At 43.3% G+C, this 21,022-nt stretch overlaps 1 protein-coding gene across 1 annotated transcript; it reads left to right on the forward strand.

Annotated features, from left to right (window-relative positions):
• The first annotated feature begins 8,040 nt into the window (after positions 1 to 8,040).
• On the forward strand, positions 8,041 to 15,013 carry LOC115793149 (E3 SUMO-protein ligase CBX4). Its single transcript, XM_030748024.1, has 5 exons — positions 8,041 to 8,355; positions 8,540 to 8,583; positions 9,119 to 9,184; positions 10,942 to 11,002; positions 12,476 to 15,013. The coding sequence occupies exons 1-5, from the start codon at positions 8,287 to 8,289 to the stop codon at positions 13,943 to 13,945; spliced, it is 1,710 nt and encodes a 569-aa protein (XP_030603884.1). The 5' UTR covers positions 8,041 to 8,286; the 3' UTR covers positions 13,946 to 15,013.
• Positions 15,014 to 21,022: the final 6,009 nt, after the last annotated feature.

Consider the following 21,022-nt stretch of genomic DNA (forward strand, 5'->3'; position numbering starts at 1 on the left):
TTGAATGTCAGGGCTGAGTCTCGAGTCTCTAATTACACACCAATGATTTATGTCCAGAGTTCGCTTTGTGCGTCTCTGAATCCTTTTGAATCGCGCTCAGAAGAAGAGACGCCACGTGTGACATCACAAATCCTGTTGAATTGACTCTGTCGCCTCAGCAGGTTAAAAACATTTGTCACACGCCAACACGCGGCGGGAAATCAGATTCTTTAGAAGAGCTTCGCAAGATTTAATTTGGCTTTCATACAGTGACTCCCACAGAGACGAATCTCTGAAGACTGGAGTTTATCGCAGGCTCGCCGTTTCACTCTGCAAAATCATCCCTGCGCATCATTAAGAAGCTTTGACGTGCGTTAATCTAATTTTTTCACTTTATGCAACTTTATTCTTTATTTCAGAGGAAAATATAAGACTTTCTACTGTGTTACATTTCTTTAGGAGCTATTTTAATGGGACAGTTCACTCCAAAATCCGATGTACTCGTGCAGAGTGTTGTTTATCCATTTGGTGGTTTCGTATGTGCAGTTTTGGGGATATCAGCTGTAGAGAAGGCCAAGGAGCATCTCTCTTCTGTGGCTTTAATCCGATTAAGGACCACCTCACTTTATGAGCATCATGTTAACTATGGGTAAAGAAATTCTTATTTCTGCACCAGAAGATGCTTTTTTGTCTGAATATATCATAAAATAAATTATTCCACTTGTCCTTAAGCCACCTTCTTTTATCGAGGATAATCCCGCATCCATCTCTGCCTGGAACAGGTTTCTTAATAAGTGCTGCTTTGCACCAACAGCGGTTACGATACAACACAGCAGACCTCAAAATGACGCAGTTAGAAATGAACAGCACCTTGACACCCTGTGCTCAAACAAGCAGACCTGAAATAAACTGAATGTAAATTCAGAGAGGGGCTGCACCCATCCCACCATCGAAGCTCAACATCTCCCACTACACACTTTCACAACAGCAAACACACAACCAACAGAAAGTTTGGTTTAAGAACACAAAGCAGGAATGCAGCTTTCCAGAAATCTCACTCCCGTGAGGAAGTCCAAACTACACCCTACCAGCTAGATCACGCTACAGAAGGAAGGGTGCATGCACCCATCTGGAGGGACTCAAGCGAAGAACTTCAAAATGCTCAAGAACCCCCACTTCTGGTTTCATAGGGGAGCTCATGGGATGAACGAATAACCATAACACCAAAAGTGCTGTAGCAGTGCATTTTACACAGGCCACACATAGTGTCTCTGCTTTGCAGTTCTTTGGCATAGAATCTGTCACTCCATCACCACGCGGAGGTGACATTAATTCTGTCTTACTGCAAAGAGAAGCTTATTGGATATTCACTCTCAATACACTTTCTCCGTTTGGACTCAATGAAGAGTTTGATTTAAGACCCTTTCTATAATTATCCTTTGTGGTCAGCTGCCGCTTCTGGTGCAAATGGGCTAGGTTTTTTTTTTTTTTTAAATCTCTGGGTATGGGAAATTTTATTATTGTTGTCCAATTTGATAGAGAGGTTCTTTACCCATAACAGGTGTGTATATATATGTATATGAGACTGGACTGTGGGACTTTTTTGGGGATCGGATATGTATTTGGGGTATATTTTTAATGGCCTGTATTGTATGTGACGAGTATTGTAATGGTATTTTTAATTGTTTTTGAGGTATGCTACACTGATGTGATGTTAGATAAATGGTCTGCCCTATTTGTTATGTGACAGCCCAGTGTGGTACATCCTATCTTAAGTCGTCTTTGTCCTATTTTCTATGCGGACATTGAATGGCACCTTTTACCCAATTTTTGGGTAAAGGGCAGGTATTTAAGCAGGTGTGTAGCATTTCCTAATTAAGTCTGAAGAAGGGCATTGCAGCCCGAAACGTTACTTTCTGAAATACCGATGGATTAAAACATTTCCAGGAGCTTGTTGGTGTGCGGACCTCCTCCTTTTTCATTGAGTTCTGTTCGGATTCAGCACCCAGTTTAATTTTTGTGCGTGTTTCTCTCTTATTAAATGAACGAATGGGGCCATGTGAAGCCAAATAGAGTCATTTTCATTGGGCAGTAAATATAGTTCCATTTGCTGTTTCTAAGTGTTCAGACTGTAGTAAAAAAACCTTCCTGTGAGTGTTCGGGACACCATGAACAACTTTTTATGGCCTGAAGTGAGTAGCAGTGTCCTGATTTCAGTCACATTTAAGCTTGTGTTGCAGTTCAGCTGCGCTTCTGCTTTAGTTATTTCTAAATGGGCTCATCAAGGTCGCAGGTCAGTATCCTTAACTGACCAATCAGCACGCATTAGCAGAATGACAGTATTGTATTTGCAAAATCAGCTTCACTTTAAAAACAAAAAATAAAGGTGTTGTTTTATATTATTTCAGACATTTTATCAATGCTGTATTTTCAAAAACTGAAATGAAATGTGGGTTTTTGTTGACAGGCAGGTGTAAATAATTATCTTAGCTGTTTAGCTCCATTCACCACTGTTCATTCAGTGAGGACCGTCTGGGCCCCGGCGCCCTGCCTGTAAACACTGACCCCCCCCCAGCAGAGCTGTAATGTTGGCTTTGTGCTTTTTCTGATTGGTGAGTGTAGTTGGGCAGAGAGAAAATAGTTCCTACATGAACCTGCTTTTTAAAATAACTGGGTCATGATTTCTGAGAACAACAAACAAACATGGCAGCTGGATTTTATTTATTTATTTATTTAGGCAATTTGGTCACCACAGGGCGAGTGCCATTTTGATCCATTACATTCAAGAGATGGCAGATATGTCTACAGCTAACATCTCCAAAACTGGGCAACACAAAACAATCAGTGTGCATAAACAGCTGTAAATTAGATTTTTGGCTGAAATATCCCTTTAAACTTGTTATAAAAAGACATCATGAGTTATTAAAATAAAACATCAAACTTGTAATTTGCAGCTTATTCTTCGGTCTGTGACCTTTTATGGGCGAAGCGGTGTCTGGTTGGGGCCCCTTGTTAGGTTTTACATGTATGTGAGTTTCTACCAGTTCCACTAAAACATTATCGTCTCCTCCAAACTTCTGAGATGATTTCGTGAAATGTAAAAGATGACTGTCAGACGTGCGGGATTTAAAATTCTATGAAGGTTTTTGTGCCATCAATTTACAAAATGACACGTGACACCAAAAAGTGAAAGTCTCCTTGGAGAAATCTCTGTGGAAATTATTTTATACACTGTGTTCACTTCACAGCATCATGTATCCTGCTTTCTTTGTCTTCCCACCAAAGCCACTAAAAGACGAGCGCAGGCTGAGGATGCCATTAAACCTGCCTGTAGTGCAGGGCTGACTCACTCATTTGGTCTTTAGAGAGAAAAAGGATGCTGCAGTGAATCCCGGCTGAAGAGCAAATGTGCAGTGAGATGGAGAGATGGCAGACTGCGGGCAACAACCAAACTACAGGGATCTCGTTCCACTCAGCACGTGTTGGTTGAAACTTTTCATTTTCAGGTATCGGATTAAAAGACTTTCCTATGAGCTATAAAGGTGCATGTAGTTTTCATCTTATGTGACGATCTGCAAAATGTAAAAGGAATTATTTACTTTACAAAAGGAAGCCTCTCATCCTTTGGTTTTTATAGCAGGTCTCAGCCAGAGTCTGAGGTCAGCTGCTTTTCGTCTACATTAAAGAAAACTTTCAATTGATTAAATAATTGCAAAGCTTTTAGTTCCAAGGCAACATTTTTCTTTGTGTGCTTAATATGTACTTAAAGGCTGTCAGCAGCAGCGGTTGGCTGACCTTTCACCAGAACATATTTTGATTTATTTATTAAATGCCTCTGTGGTCAAAGTCAGATGACTAATTTCTGGAAACTGCAGAAAATCTGAATCTCCCCTCCGAGTTCTTTCCTCAGAAGTCAAACAATCTGCAGCTGATTTGAACCAACACGTCCACAGTTCTGCTTTCCCTTCGCTGCCGTTACTGAAATCTTTTCTTCTGGACTTTGTTTCGTGTCACCTCGTCCCTCCACCTCCACCCTCCTGTTTTTCCTCTGCTGTCATTGGATCTGCAGCACTGTGCTGTGATGCAGGCAGAGCGTCATTTCTTCCTATGTGGAAATGTCATCTTAATCAGATGTCCCCACTCACAGTGCGTCATCAAATGCTCGAGATCGCAGGACTTTTGTAAATGTTTCATGTTCACCTGCTGCTCAATACCTCAAATTTATTTTGGTTTCCTTTAAATCCTGCATCCAAGGAAAGCATGTGATGCATGAGGAAGAATTTTTTTTTTTTTTTTTTTCACTTCTTCTTACAGTAATGTCACCTCTTCCCCTCCATTCAGCCTGTCACTGATGAAAACAGTCATTATTTTATGACATTTAAGACTTGCAATCATGTGCTTTAGTTATCTGGTAGAGGGGGAAATACATTTTCTAACTTCTAACAAGCAGGTTTACTCAAAGTTTGCATCTGTTAAGACTGCACAAGATCAGCCTGAGGGGAGCTACAGGTGGGAAAGAGTAAAGGGTCGGGGAGGAGTGGATTTAAACGTCCTCCTTTCAGAACTAAACTTCTAAATTAGCTCCTTTCTCTGTAATTTCCTGTGGATTTCTCCTGTTACTGTGAGCCTTCATACTCAAAGAAAACGATCATCTTCAGCCTGTCCTCTCTCATGCAGTAATTGAGCCTTGACTGCGCACCTGCACGTCAAGCTTGTCTAAATAGCTTCCTGTCCGTGCACACACGAAGGACGACACATTTGTTTTTTCCTGGGAATTTTGCAGCAACTTAAACACAACCCAACTGTAACTTATTTTATTTTTAAACACAAAATTGGCATAAGGAGGAGTTTAGATGGCGATAAAGACAAATGCGAGTCAGATCAGACCCGTTTGTTCTCTTTGTGCGTCACATTTTTGTTGTTTCTCTGGTGTTTTAAAAATAATTCCTCCCACTGCCCGGGCTGCATTTTAACACCGAGGGAAATAAATAAACGGTGCTTCTGCAGCTGGAGAGAAACGGGATGATTTGCGCTAAATTACCGACATCTGCTCTGGTTTTTGCTTGTGTCGTTAGTGCAGTTTTTAGTGCGCAAAATGCAGCGTGGACCGTGCGGCGCGGTGCTGCTCAGGTAAAGTTTCCGCGGCACCAGTAATAACCAACACGCACGTGCGCCATCACATTCCGCCCACCCCTGGAGCACGTGCCATGTTCCAAACCACGAGACAAAAAAAAAAAAAAAAAAAAGATGTCGTTTGAGCACCACATATATATCAACCTCTGGCATCACCAGCCCTTTTGCCCCTTTTTTTCTCTGCCTGCATACAAATATCTGATGGATCTAAATGTGCTACTTGGTCTTGAGCAGGTTTTGACACCATCAGGTTGAGGTGCAGACAGGTGACGCGTGCACAGCTTCCCGGACGCATGCTGAAAGCTCCCTGATCAGCATTTATTGATACTGGCACCTCCACCTTCCCCTCCGCTTCTAATTGGCGGCCCCGATTCTTCTGCTCATCCTTAATTCAGGAATGACGCAGATGAATTTGCAGACTGTACGGGCAGCGCTGCGCCGCGTGCGCGCGCCGAGGCTGCTGCGCGCGAGCGCACCGGCGCAGCACGGAGCGAACAAGTTGAAGAATAATGGGTGTTTTGTGCAAATGAAAGGCTATTTTGGAGTAAATAGAGAAGCCCGAGCGTGCCGTGTTCGGTCATTTCAGGCGATATTTCACCGCCGATTTGCACCCATTGCCTTATAAGGAAAGACCATCGTGCCTCTCTGCAATAGGCCCAGCGCAGCAGCCTGCGGGAACTCTGCACTTTAACCCTTTCGCTGCTGAATTTTATTTGGTCCAGCCGTCTGAAACAATGCAACCGAGGCTGCAGTGGCGCTTCGCGTTTTTGTTTTTAAATAGATGCTTTTGAAATGTATTCCTTCCCTAGACTCGGATTACATGTAATGAAACAGAGGAATCAGAGGGTTATGCGTGGCAACAGAAGAAGATTATGTTATTTGTAACCTCCCTCTGTGTCCATCTAAATATATCAAAATCTTCAACCTTCCCTCAGGTGCAAATAAGCGCAACCATTTCTAGCATAAACCGTCGGCTTTGGTGCCAAAGGTCCGTGTGTCCCCTTCAGCATCAGGCCTGAGCTGGTTCAGACTGTCCAGGGGCTGTGTGTGCCAATAATGGAAGCGGCTGGTGCCTGTCTTGTCGGGGCTCAGTCAGAAATAACCCCTCCGGAGTTAAAACCAGGGGGGAGAGTTAGAAGATGACCTACATCGGGTGCCACTCAACCAGGAGCTATCTTTTAACAGCGCGAAAATCCACCAGAAAATCCCCGCGACACGGTGTCTTGTGAACTGTCATCTCTTTGTGTGACCTTGACTCGGAGAGGATATGGAAATCTATTCATTGTAATGCGCATAACAGCGCAGGGGCTCTGCTCGCAATTTAACTTTACACAGGGTCACGATTCATGCCACATTATCGTCGTGTTATCCACACTACAGGGCACAGGACTGGAATGTGTTCTTCCTGTTTCACTGGCATTTGCCGTAATAGAGAAGGCCTTGTTATGGTGGCGGTGATAAATCAATGTCACAGCGGCTCTGGCCTTGACTTTGGTTGGGCCTGTTGTAGTATTTTCAGGTGGATGCTTTCATTTTTCAGCCTTTTTTGGGACATATAATCTCAGGTTAACCACCTCATCTTGCGGCCCTCGTCATAAATACATTTTTGCATAACCATTTAGGTGCTACAAGCTGCGAGGGCGCAAAGATAGGAAAAAGTATCCCAAATAAACGCGGACTATAGATGGGTTGCAACTGCAAATACAAAATTAAGTGCAAGGCCTTGCCCAGCTGCTGAGTTCGGGCTGCTGAGCAGCACATTTGGGCCATCACGTTTCAGGATAATACACTCACCATTCATAGCAGCCTCTTCCAGTTAGATCTGGCTTCGCGTTCAGCGACAAGGGAGGGCGATGGTGCGTTCAGGGTCTCATTTTTGCTCGTAACTTTTACAACATCAGTCACGTTGTGTGGTGCACTTGTTTTTCGGTTAGGCGTGTCAAACTCACGTTAGTTCATTGGCCACATGCAGGCGACTGTGATCTCACGTGGGCCGGACCAGTGAAAGGGGGGGATAATAACTTTTTTTTTTTAACTGTAAAGAAATCAACGTTCGCATTTTAATGAACCAGCCATTCACAAAACAGATGATGAACAACCTATACTTTAAAAAAAATGAGTGGAATTTCAACAACGTGTCTTATTACAGGTGTATTATTGATGTGGTACAAAAGCACAAAACCTTCACATGTGGAGTTTTTGCATTTTACTATTTATGATTCAAACAATTTGTCAAAAAACAAACAAAAAAACTTTCCAGACATTTTTATGTGTGGTTATAGTGCCAGGACTACACCTGGGATAACAGTGAATACACTGTCACTTTAGATATTTTAAAAAAGCTGAAGATAGTATAGACGTCACTGCATTTCTCACACTTGCAAACAAATCAGTCTTACAGACTGGACCGAGTCTACCCCCAGGGCCACGTTTTGAACATGCTTAAGGTAAACATTATTATCTGTAATGTTGAATATTGCTCTCTCTTTTTCTTTTACAATGGAAGTACAAACAGCAGGTGATGTCACACAGTGGCATGTCTCTATAGTCAGACATGGAGGACCTAATGAAATCGGAACTTCCTATTAAAAGGTCTAAGGGGTACAAACTGAGTCAAACTCCTATCTAGACAAAATTGGCGTCATATTTGTTTTTCTGCTGGAAAGAAAAGTAAATGTCATGCATGTCTTATCAATGTTAATATCCTGGCTACAGTAAATCAACCCACAGTAAATTTAAAGTAGCTGTGCTTTCCTTGATTTACGTTTCCTCACCAAATGTCTCAAAAACATTCTCTACGTCAGCTATTTGCAGCTTTTTTCTTGTTGTTTACGCGCCATTGAAGTCGTGATTACACTTTTTCCGACAGCCCCTGAAAGCGGCACGGGAACAGCCCCCGCCCCCAATAACCTCCCCCTCGTGTAACGTCACACCAACGGCTATTTGCATGAAGTGTTTTCTGGCTGCAGCTCCAGCTCGGCTGCAGAGCGAGATTCTCTGAGGGGGAAAGCGAGGGAAGAGGCGCAGTGAAAATAGGAGGAGGAGGGGAGTCTTGTGTTTCACATCAGAGGAGCAGCAGGGGAAAACGGACTGAAAGCAAGGATAAGGTGTCCGATAACAACAGCAAAGAGGGGGGGAAAAAAAGCAGAAGAGCGGCTTGTCTTGTATCGGAAAATGGAGCTACCCGCCGCGGGAGAGCACGTCTTTGCGGTGGAGAGCATCGAGAAGAAGCGCAGCAGAAAGGTTTGTCACAAGAGCGCTGAAGGACATTTTTACACACATGCACATGGAAAGGAGGCTAATTTTTTTTAAATTCTCTTCTGTTTCCAAAGGAACTAATGTTTTTGTATTAGATATTTTTAAGATGACGGTGCAGCGCAGAGTAAAGTAACGTTATGCTGATTATCCAGTTTCTCCTCCTTCACAGGGACGGGTTGAATATTTGGTCAAGTGGCGCGGATGGTCTCCAAGGTGAGTGCACTTAATAACAGAAATACACCTAATGAAGACGCCACATCCAAAACAGAAAGTGTGCGCAAGTGTGAATGTGTGCATTCTTCTATGCGTGGGCGCGCATATGGGGGGTTGCGCGTTCTTGCTTTGGGCGCTCGGCGCGTTTATTGGCCCCGATGATGGATGTGGTTTTCCAATGTATGCAATCCCCAGTGTGCCAATTAAAGGAAGACATGCCTATAATTGAACACTATGTTTTAAAAATGCCACGTATCTAGATTTGTGTGGAGGCTGGACCGTTGTTTCCTCCTCCTATTGCCGTGCGTAAAAGTTACCCATGATTTATTACACGTGTATCCACAGGGAGCGCCAGCGTCTCAGCATGTTGTTTACATGCGTGCACGCCCACAATTATGACTCAAGGGAGGATTTATAAGTAATAGATTGAATTAGACCCAGTCACCTGGGTACCCTCAGCCAGTGCCTGTTATGGTGAGCCATTTTTGACCGGCCAGTGTGTCCTCACTGCTCTCTGTCTCACTTCTCTGGACAGATACAACACATGGGAACCAGAGGAGAACATCCTGGATCCAAGACTGCTTGATGCTTTCCAAGACAGGTAAATTTACAGTTTGATAAAACAGCCTCACCAGTGGATGAGCCACAGAGAAAAACATGACCGAACAGGTTTTAATCAGCTGTATCCTACATTTCCAGTTCCTATCACAGAACATAATAAATATCTGTCACTAAACCATAGATAAAGCAGGATCTTCCTGTATGTGTTAGCAGTGCAGAAAGTTTGATGCCTGGAAAAGTCATAGTGTTTGTTTTGGGATTAAACCCAGTGTCACCACAGAGTCGGATTAGGGTTAAACTCAGGTTAGGGTTACCAGATCAAACTGAACCACTTTGTTGCACATCAGCTTTTTCCACCTGACAGTTATTTGAGTGTCAGCATCAAGTTATCCTGTGCTACCTGCTGGCCCGCCATCCAGTCACCAGATGACCCTGTGTCATTTTTCACAGTGTGACTATTAGCTAATAAAGTAATTGATGATGATTGTCCAGGAGTTGTTTGGTTCATTGATTTTTTTTTTCAGGTTAGATTTTTTTCTCTGGATTTTCTGATGTGCACAGACTTTAAGAACCCCCTTGAAAAATATTTAAATACAAGTATATATGACACAGGATGCAATCACACCAGAGTTTAATTAACTAAAAGAGAAATTCAGTTCACTAGGCGTAATCCACAGCTAAGAGACTGAGTCATGGTATCACTTTACACTTCTTTAGCACTATAGATGTACTACTTATTTAAAGTATCTGCGTCTCACTTATCTTATGGATTTGCCTTCATACAGTTTGTAATGCTATAAATGGAGCTTGCCTGCGCACATGTAAAAGTCAGACTTTCTGAGGGCACAAAGAAACCTCAGCAGACAAATGTGGAAATAATCTAGAGTCACATTCTGCACATTACATCATTGTGCATGACAAAGTTTAAACATCTGACCGAAGGAACATGAAGCAAAGTGTATTTTGGAGGCTAGGAGAAGTTTACATTATGGGTCACATCTTTACATAGTTGTAAAAGATCATGCGATGTGCAAAAGGAAAGCAAGATCGAAAGAACTAAATAGTTGCTTAGTAAATGTTACAGAAATTAAAAATTGCAGCCTTTAAAGTTGGCTGCCTCCGTGAGATTAGCTGCTTGGCTAAACACTAAATACTCCTCTCAGTACCTGACCAGGCAGTTCCATGTGAAGGGCAGTGTAACCGAATTTCCTAAATGCATGCCGTGTTAAACTGTCACTGGCTTCTCTCTCAGCCTCCTTCAGCTTTTGCCCACAGCAGCCTTTCAGGCGCAGGTCACACATTAAAGCAAAACATCAACTTCACTCCACGGCTGTTTTCGCAATTATCTCCGACTCCCTCCAAAGGGGAGGGATTTTATTGAAACTAATTGCGTGCCTCTCGGGGGAGCCAAATCGTCTGAATGCCAGACTATGAAAATACACTGAGTCGTCATTGTAATTAGATGTGAGGGAGGAGGGTGGGGGAGGAATGTGACATCACTCATGTCTGCGGTATTGAATTACTGTCTTGGAGAGACTTGTGTGGAGAAAGTCAGAGAGGGGCTGGCCTTTATCTTCCACTGTGGATGCAGATTGTACTTGTGTACTTGGTGTGAACAGGTAAATGCGTGACAAGCAAATAAAAGTGTCTGCTCATTTTACATCAGGAAGTGTAACACATGCTCAGTGTTTTCTGACTGAGCGTGAGGAGGACACCCACGACGTTGTGTTGCCATGCAACTGCGACTCATCTCTGTGTCATGGTTCACTGATTGGCTGCCGTCTTCCTCTCCCACAGGGAACGTCAGGAGCAGGTGATGGGATACCGGAAGAGAGGGCCAAAGCCCAAACATCTTCTGGTAAGAAAATTTTTTATCATCACACACACACACACACGATTCTGAAACTTCTCTTATTATCAGTAATGTAACTGAAGAATTATATTTATGTTTCATTTTCATGTGTAATCCCCTCTGTAACCTCAGGAAATTCCAGAAAGTATTAAAATGTGAAATTACTAAAATGAGACTTTAGATCACCGCATAAAGTTTACTCAAAAAAAAAAACTTGTAAACAGAACTGACAAAGTTTATGGAGCAGATGCCACCATATCCCAACGTTTAGTCTCTAACGCGGTTAAATCTTTTGGTAACATTAAATCCTACATTACCCATAATGCAGCTCAAAGCTCCTTTGTTAGACCCTCCCTGCCTGTGAAACACTTGGGCCCTTCACACTCGGGACATCCAGTTTGCATTAAAGGCTCTCAGTTAGGATTTTGTAGCGTTCGAGCTCTGATGATGAAAGCTGTGCCAGATATTAAGGTTTCAAATAAAAAAGATTTTTTTTTTCCTTTTTGTTTTTGTTGTGTTTAAACTCCATTTTGTTCCAGGAAAATCTTCACGTTAAAAAATAACCTCTTTAACCCACATCGCATGATCTTTTTCATGACATGGCAGATTAATATTGGCCACAAACACCTGTAAATTTATTCACCCATCAGTCAACAAGGCCAGTAACAATCATTACAGATGTTTGGCTGATGTCGCACTGTTTCCCTATTTTAAACTGAGATGACTTTGAGATTATCATCATGGGTGTTTCCAGAAATGTTTTCACAGGCTCTGTTGTACCAGCACTGATGAGATAACCAAGGTTCATGTCTAAAATTTGCAAAATACTTCTTAATTTAGGCGTTTGGCGTACTTATGCAGTGGAAATTATGATGTTCAGGGGGCATTATGTTCATTAAATTCTATAGGAATCTGTTTCCTGACCTAACAGTTGTAGTTAGATGACTGTGATTGTACATTTAATGCATCAATCACTGGCCCTAAGGCCTAAGGGATCCCCTCAGAGGCATGTTTTTGTTCCTCTCAGGAGGGTGTTGGTGGTAACACACGGGATAAAGTCAATGACGGGACACAAAGCAGCCAGTGACATTCCTCTGAGCTGAGGTCACAGCCACAGGAGACACTTTGAAATGTCACTGTGATGGCCGGGCCGGTGGCTCAGAGAGCTGCGAGGGCTCCGTAGGAGGGCTGTGTCAACATGGACACGAGGCCCCTGGAATAAACCTTGTGCTCATTTGGAGCCTCTTCACACATTCCAAGCACAGTGTCTTCATTGCAGCTCGTGGGCCTCATGAAAGCTTTTTGTTGGACACATGTATAGAAACTGCAGACTGTTCATCATTAATCAAATTCCCAGCTCAGAGGGATGCCCTTTATTTTAAATGCTCATTAAAACAACAGAAATCACTCAATTCTTTATCGATGGGGCTTGGGCCTTTTTTTTTTTTTAGTAACGCTGATTACTGTCTTTGCTCTCAGGTGCCTTCTTTTGCCAGGAGGTCCAGCATCCTGGCCGACCTTCAGGAGGCATCCCTGGATGAGGACAGCTGTCAGAAAACCAGCCCCATGCAGATGTTTCGCCCCCAGGCCCAGCAGTACCAGCTGAACAGTAAGAAGCACCACCAGTACCAGCCGCTGTGCAGGGAGCGTGAGGTTGAGCAGCAGGCTAATGGCAAGAAATTCTACTATCAGCTCAACAGCAAGAAGCATCACCACTACCAGCCGGACCTCAAGGTGCATGAGCCCATATTTGCTAAACCCAAGCAGGATGTCCAAGCGCCGGAGCTGGCTAACAAAGAGTACAACCTTCCGCCGGTGCTGCAGCAAAAGTGGGTTCGGGACAAGGACTCGGGCTGTCTGACCAAAGTGAAAGATATCACCATGGAGCTGAAGAAGCTTCCAGCAAACCTCAACGGACACAAAGAGCCAGAGAAGGCAAAACCTAGAGAGGACGCTTTACCGCAGCCCAACGGTGTCAGCAGCAGCAAACTAAAGATCGTGAAGAACAAAAACAAGAACGGGCGGATTGTTATTGTCATGAGCAAGTACATGGAAAACGGAATGCAAGCAGCTAAAGTTAAAAATGGCGATTCTGAAGCTGCTGAAAAGCCACCGCAGAGCACCGAGAACAGTGTGGAAAAGCATCTGGAAAAGATGAAGCTCGTCAAAAAGCTCGGCCTCATGAACGGATTTGCAAGAAACCACATAAGCAAAGGAACATCTCCCAGTTCTGGATTTAACAGCAATTGCCCCAAAGAAAAAGAACCGCCCCCCAGAGCAGAGCCAACTGTGATGGAACAGGATAAACGTGTTGAGGTCAGGGGTCAGGGGCAGCTTCCAGCGGATCAGCCTTTACAATTGACAACCAAACCTAATCTGCTCCCCCAGCCTTTGGACAGGGGAGTCCCCTCATCACAGGACAAAAGAGAAGGCCAAGGTGGGTTTCAAGGACTAAAGCGACACCTCTCTGACACAGATGGCGAGGAGCGTGAGGGTAGTAAGAGGTTTTTGAGCTGCAGGAGCATAAGCACTCCTGACACAACCTCGTCACCAGCCCAAAGCATCGACATGGACCAAAACGGACACCACGGTCACCCCGGACTGCAGGACTGTGTGTATGCGGACCAAGAGGAGCCTATCGACTTGAGCATCGTCAAGTCGAGGCCTAAAGCTGCGGTTCCCGCGGCAGCCCAGCCTGAAGCACACACACAGGCCGAAGTGCTAACGAGCACACAAGAGGAAAGACAAACAGAGGCTGACACACAAACAGGAACTCAGTTTGAAACTCCTGCAGAGGAGCAGAATGCTGAGTCTCTGTCTGTGTCCAACCACGAACAGAGAAAGGAGGACACGTTTCCCTCCTTCAAACCTTTCCTTGGGAATATAGTGATCACAGACATTACCACAAACTGCCTCACAGTTACGTTCAAGGAATACGTAGCAGCGTAACCATCTGGCTGCCAGCTGTGCGTCTGTATAAATGTACACGACATATATTTGTATTTTTGGATGCTTGAATGTATAAATGAACCCTTGATGTTGTTTTCATTTTGTATATTGGTAGTTCAGATTTTTTAAAAAAGGAACTGTTTATTTGCATATTTCTTCTTATAAGCTCAACCTGTTGTTATTTCTGCAGATTTTATCCATGCAGTATCCTCGTGAAAGCTAAAACTGCATAATTAGATCGAGTAAATGAGGGAACTTTAATTAAAGATGCACTTACTCTGTAAATAAATACTCTGCTCTTTTCTATGGATGTAATTTGTTTTATACAGTCAACGTCTACATGTCAGATAGTGTCAAATGTAGGCTATATGGAGAATTTTGTTAGGAGGAAAATTATATTGAATCCTGGTAAATTACACTGTGTGTGTGTGCGTGTGTGAGTGAACAGATGGACAGATTTAAAGGATGCGTGCTGCTTGGACAGATTATGCCATTAGGCATGCTTAAACGAGCAAATAAAGAAAAATTAAGCGCCTTTTTGTCAATAAATATGATTTGCATTGTTAAAAAGGCTTTTAAATGGAAGATTATTCACGGTTGATGTTTGCTTCTGTTTCGTTTTCTAAGCCATGCCTCTCTGGATCCGATGCCGAGCACAAGTCACTTAAGTTGAAACAGATTTACTCGCCTGTGACTCCGATAATTTATGTTTTGCAGCAGCACGCTGACTGAGCGTGGCTTCTTTTTCTTTCATTTAAATGATATCAGTCACAAATGTGCTAGCTGAGCTGTGTAATCTCACAGACTAACACCACCAGCTGGGTTCTCTGGATTCAACTTTGCACGTCTCTGTTCTTCGGCACCCTGATGTGTTCAGTGAAGGCAGCGCGGTTATTATGTATGGGATCCAAGAGGCTTGTCTTGACATAGTTTGCAATGGAGCTGCAATTAGAAGTGTGTAAAAGCACGTGTCACAATCACTCCTGATCCCCACGTGTCCCTTCATGCGCTGTTGAGCTGCTCCGTGAGAACATGGAGCGCCGTTAGTTTGTGTGCAGAGCAAAAAGTAAACGCTTCTTATGATGCATCATAATTTGCAATAATAAAATTGTTTGCAACTGAATGTGTTTGATGTGTTTGTTCTCCACGCTCAGAAAGAAAGACTGGTACCATCAGTCACGTGATGTGACCTCGGCTTCCCTCAGAAAGAGGACGGCTGCTATAATCTTAAACGGTTACCTCAAGAGAAGCTAAATCTGATCTTGGCTCTATTTGCGGCTGTGTGTGTGTGTGTGTGCACCGGGGTGTATTTTCAGATGAGCATCCTACACACACCAACATGTGTGCCATATGCTCTAAGTCAGGCCTGGTTCACGTCTATATATGGTAAGTTTTTATTCATATAAAACACAACATTTTATAAGAGTTTGCAGTTTAATTCTGGCCGATATGAGCAACTGATTGGAAAGTAAAATGATTTCAGGCCTGAACTGTAGCAGTGAAAGAAATACTGGGTAGTATTTGCTCCTAATTGCTGATTTATTTGGATGAAAAAAAAAAAAGTCTGCCTGGGGCTTTAATTCATGCTAAAATGCGTCTTTCAGAAGTACTTTAGTAACTCAAAGCTCGCAGTGTTGACCTGAACAGCTGTTCATGCCAGGTGTTTCTTCGATAAATCCCGCTGCCATGCTGAGGGACTCAACAGGAGGCAACCGACTGCTTCGCTTTACCTACAGGTTCAACTTAAATGACATAAGGCGGGGTATTATTTTCACGTTTGCGCGGTCCGTGCACTTCTTCTTTAATGCACGCACATTAATGAAGGAGCTGGTAACTGAAGGGCGTTTTAAAGGGAAAATGTGCAGATGAGCTCAGCCCCTCTCCTGGCTCCCAAAGCTGCCCGAAACATTTTTTGTCTGCAACATGAATACAACATCTGTCTGTTTGTTATGAGAGGAAATATGTGATATACACGTTTTCCAACAATGCATCTGCATAAATAATCTTTAGAAAAGCGATGCCATTTGACATTCCGACGACCGCAATGACAGAGAAGGCAGCTCTCGACCATTTCCTCCGCTCCAGCCCGCCAATAAAACTGCTTTCTGTGCGCATTAATATGAGCGTCGACAGAGAAAATGGCTGTCCTCTCCTCCTCCATGCGCTCTCTTTTCTGTCGCGTCTCTCCGAAACGCTCAGCAGCTGCTGCAGCCCGCAAATTATTACTGTGATGTTCCAGCTGAGGAGCTGCAGCGGGAAATTCCCCGCAGGATTTAAGACGAAGTCATTTCCTTTGTGATGACTGTTTGCTTTTATTCGTGTAAAAAAAGGGGAAAAAAATCTGACAGACAGAGCAAGTTGGTTACTTAATGCAATCAGCTAAACAAGAACTGCATAAAAAGCTGTACTGACGATTTACCCTCTGTTCCTCCTCCTGTCACCTGTCAGGTGCAGCTGAATTTGCGCGTGCATGACTGAACTGAGTCGGACAGTTTCAGGGGTTCTTCTTACAGAACAGGTGATTTTTGAAATTAATGTTTGGAGCCAAACTTTTATTCCAACACACGCAGCCACACACAGAGCTATGTGTCTCCAAAGAGTCTCGAGTGGGCCTGCAGTTTCTGCACAGACGCCGTGAAGAGCAGATTTTGGACTGCGCCACACATCAACGAACCTGTTTAATTAGGATCCAGTTTAAATGGCTTTATTTGGACAAAAATTTTCGTGCGTGACTAGAATACTGACGGAACCCAGCAGTTTGAGCTCTTTATGCTGTGAACTGATTCAGTCCGTAAAAGAAAAAGAAAAAAAAAATCATCTCAGGATTTGTCGCAAACCCGCCGCGGAGTCAGAATGACACAAATATTCCACTGAAAGTCTTTAAAGCTGCTCGCATGAAGGCGTCTTTGTGTTGTTTTTACACAGAAAAAAGTTGTTGGAAGGGGAAACGGGCGGGCATAGAAACTGGAGTGCAGCCAGAGCCCAAATTACACACAAACCCATCAGAGTTTAACAGTTTCATTTACGCAGACAGCCTGCTGGGATCTCCCTGCCTTTTCCAATTTATAACAAACAAGTGACTAAACCTCCAGCCATCCAGTGGTAACTGGCATGAGGACTGAGCTCAGTTCTCATGTAGACAGTGAACACCGGAAGGCTCAGGTGTTTTTACGGTAACATGATTATCCACAGTGTTTTCCCTAAATAGTGAATTGGTGCCGTGCGCCTCTGTTTTCCGTGGAATCTCTGCTCACTGATCCTTTCCTCCCTGCAGGCTGTGCGTGCCCCCAACATGTAATCATGTTTTCCTGAGGCATGACAGGAATCTGTGAAAGAAATTCAACTTTAAACGAAGAGCAAAGACACCGTGAAGAATGTGCGCATGTTGATCACCTGTCATGAGACCTGACTGATCTACATTTCTTCTTCAGCTGTTAATTAGTGCGATTGCCCATGAATAAATTCAATTGATAAACGTTTAAAATTGGGTCTCGTGTAAAAGTCCCTCAGAGAAGTGAGAAAAATGCGGGGAAACCCTTTAATTCGTGCAGAATTCCTTCGCTGCATAAAAGCCCGCATTTAACAACACAAGGGACGAATTTGCTTAATGGGAAAATCAATGCTCCAATGTCTATTTCCGTATTACTCTGTTTTCCGTATTAGTTCCTTTGTGCTGTGGCCGGGGAATTCCCGTTTTGTGCGAACACCGGGAGCACGCGTCTTGCCCGGATACAAGCCAACCAATGGTGTTTTAACGGCGGCAGCGCTGCTGCACTGCAGGCGCGCCGAGACCAATCGCATCCAGAGTCTGAGGTGCGCCCATCTTCCCTTTCAGTCTGCGCTCAGATTTTTTTGTGCGCCGAAAAATACGAGGCATCGATCACAACCTGTAGACAGAAATAATAATCGGGCCAGCTGAAGGCTTCATTCGAGCTTCCCCTCCTTTAAAAGATTCCGATATCTTATTTACCCCAGCGCTACAAATCCACAGCGATTCTTTAACAGATTTTGGTATCTTTAAAATGTTTGGTTGGGCGCCTTTTTGACCGTTTCCCTTTGGTCAGGCATAAATGGTAAATATTCCAGTCTCCGTGTGCGCACCATGAAATAAATGAACAATAATTGGTGGTTTATTATGGATCATCTTCGTTTTGCCTCATTCTGATGATAACATTTTGAGCCAGTTCAAAGGAGTTTAATTTGAATATCGATCAGAAACAGAGAAGAACAGAAAAACTGTTTAAATTTGGTTTATTGGAAATTTAATGCGTCAGTGCGTGTTTACGCAGCCCGCAGTCACACCTACTTATTAATAACAGGCGCAAGTTACGAATTTAAAACGACAAAATACTCTGATTAATTTTAAATTGCCGTAAATCGTTGGCGGTAACAGATCTCTGCCCTTAATTTCCAGGAAATGCGGCCTCTTAACCCACGTGTTCATGTTGTTGTTACTCAGCGTTTGACCCGCGCGCATGATTAATTGTTATGATTTAGAAACTCAGATTAAAAACATCACATGTTTATTTTATTCCGATTGCAACCAATAAGGGCAGCATATACTGTTAATGTTCACCATTTACTGCTGTTAGATCATATTTAGCTACATAATCCGTTTGTTTGTTTGTTTTTAGTGATAAAACATAAAAAAATGAAAAAGCAGCGTCAACATGCGGGTGCAAAACGTGTTTATTTTTTGAACAAATCTAAAAGAGAAATGTTAATAAACCGAATGTATTTATGTCGGTCTAAAAAAAACCACTGATCACACACAATATTCATCATTTTACACAAATTTACACACGAAAAACAGAGCTTTACTGTGTGTGTGTGTGTGTGTGTGTGTGTGTGTGTGTGTGTGTGTGTGTGTGTGTGTGTGTGTGTGTGTGTGTGTGTGTTGCACATGTATTTCTTGTACTTGATGCATGTGTACTGTTTGTGTTCACCGTGAGTCCACACACCCTTTTTGTCGCTACTAGCCGTGACCCAGAATGATATGATGAACTTAAACACACACACACACACACACACACACACACGCTATAGTTGGTGAAGGTAAAACTGTCAGACGTGAAACACCGACTCTCAGACTTGCTTCGGGTTCTGCAGATGGTTGTTCTCTGGGTTGTTTCGGAGGATCCTCCTCGCCATGGCTGCAGGAGCTGCGGGTTCTTTAGATAATCTGTTTTCTCTGGATTTGAAGTTGCTTTGCCAATGCTTTGCCAATGCTTTGCCAAACTCCTCGAGAAACTTCCTCTGGAGCTTTCCTCGGTTCAGATCCATCCATATGAATAAAACTTTGTACGCTGAGATTTCCAAGATGCTAAAAAAATATCGGCGTAGGGTTCTCCGTTTGCAGCTGTAATCACTCACCAACTTGTTACCAAGTCCTCCTTTTGTGACTTTATAATCCACGATGATTTCTGATTTTTGTTGCTATTGACCACACATTCTCCCATCCCCATGCACTCATCAGTACCATATTTTTGCCCTTTTATTTTTTTTTGCGTGTATAGGAAATCGATGAAGTATCGGCAGTGAACACAAACATGGAAGAACTGACGAGTCTGCTCTTTCTGAGGAGGGAGCGCTGACTGTCCCTACTGTCAGCTGCCTCTTTAGGAGCTTCTGTCACAGCTTGTGTGAAGTAAATAACGTTATGGCATGCGATGTTGCGCCCACTGAGTCCCTGTGTCATGTACAGGACAACTCTCATTCCTTGGTTTTTCATAAGGGCTCTTCCCTCTAGTTTCCTGCACGTACTTACAAGTTCCGATGACGCAGCAGCACAAGCAGCCCCGCAGATCTGATTTCCGTATTTTAAATGGCGCGTACTGCGTGAAGGGGCAGCGGCCCTAAATGGCACCAGCTGTTACAGTTTCTCAATCCCACAGGAATATTGTGTGTTCTCCTTTGGATCTGAAAACTCCAGCCAGGATATTAAAAAAAGCCCAAAGTATTCATGTAAACGGGTTTGGTTCATCCAAAAACTCGCCTTCCCTCTATTTTAGTGAAACTCAGTAGAATTTCTGGATGCCATCCGAGACATCCAGAAAAAGCTCGGTGTTCTTGCGTTGGTCCTGGCTGCATCTTTATCACATTTGCCGCCCTGTGGGGGTGTCTTTCTTTGGGCAGGAAGACAATTATTTGACATCCATATTTCTCCCCTTGTTGGCTGCTGATTGGCTGGTTGCTGACTGGCGTGTGCTGCTGTGTGTCGCTCAGGGGGCTGCGGGCGGAGCTGACTCAAGGTCAGTTTTATCCTCGTCTTCAAGCGCACCGTCAGATCTTCAGATCCTGAAAGATCTTCTTCAGTATCTTTCGAATCTCCTCTCTCTTTGAAACTCGTCTCTGAAGCCCTCTGAGCAGAGACCTTTTGTGGCGTCTTTATTGGCGACACACCCACACGCACCAGCAGGCCACGTAGGAGGACAGAGTGGGTTTTCGCAGCACCTGCCCGCATATTCCGGCCGGAGCTCGAACATCACATGTGTCATATTCATAAATGTAGGGTGGTGAACAGCGTGAAGTCACTGAAAATGAGTAATTTTTTTTTATCTTCTTCACAGAACATGAGCCAAGGTCAGTGAGTCGGAGGCTGAAATAAAAATAATTCGTATAATTTTAACCACTGAAAACGGACCAAACAGACCTGAACACCGCACAAGGATTAAGATTTTTTTTCTAAATATATTTTTAAAAAAAAGAAAGAAAAAAGTCGCCAATGGGAAAAAGTTATGGTGGCTAATTGGTTTCAGTAGATCCGTTGGCCTGAGCCAGAACAGGACTCATGCCCTTCCCTTTATCGCCGCTGTTCTTCTATTAAATTCATTCACTGCATCTCATTTTTATCTTGCTGAAGAAAGATTGGCCAATGTGAGCAAAGATGAGTTCAAATGATGTAACTGTAACTAACCGCGATAGAGCGGCGTTCTAATTTATATTAATTCAGCTTTTCTACGGCCACATAAAGCCGCGTTTTAATAATAATAATAATAAGAAGAAGAATAATAATAACAGCATTTGTTAAAATAAAATAAGATACTTATTCCCGTTATTGCAACCTAATGAAATCAA

Source organism: Archocentrus centrarchus, chromosome 1, assembly GCF_007364275.1.
Source record: "Archocentrus centrarchus isolate MPI-CPG fArcCen1 chromosome 1, fArcCen1, whole genome shotgun sequence".
Lineage (NCBI taxonomy): Eukaryota > Metazoa > Chordata > Actinopteri > Cichliformes > Cichlidae > Archocentrus > Archocentrus centrarchus.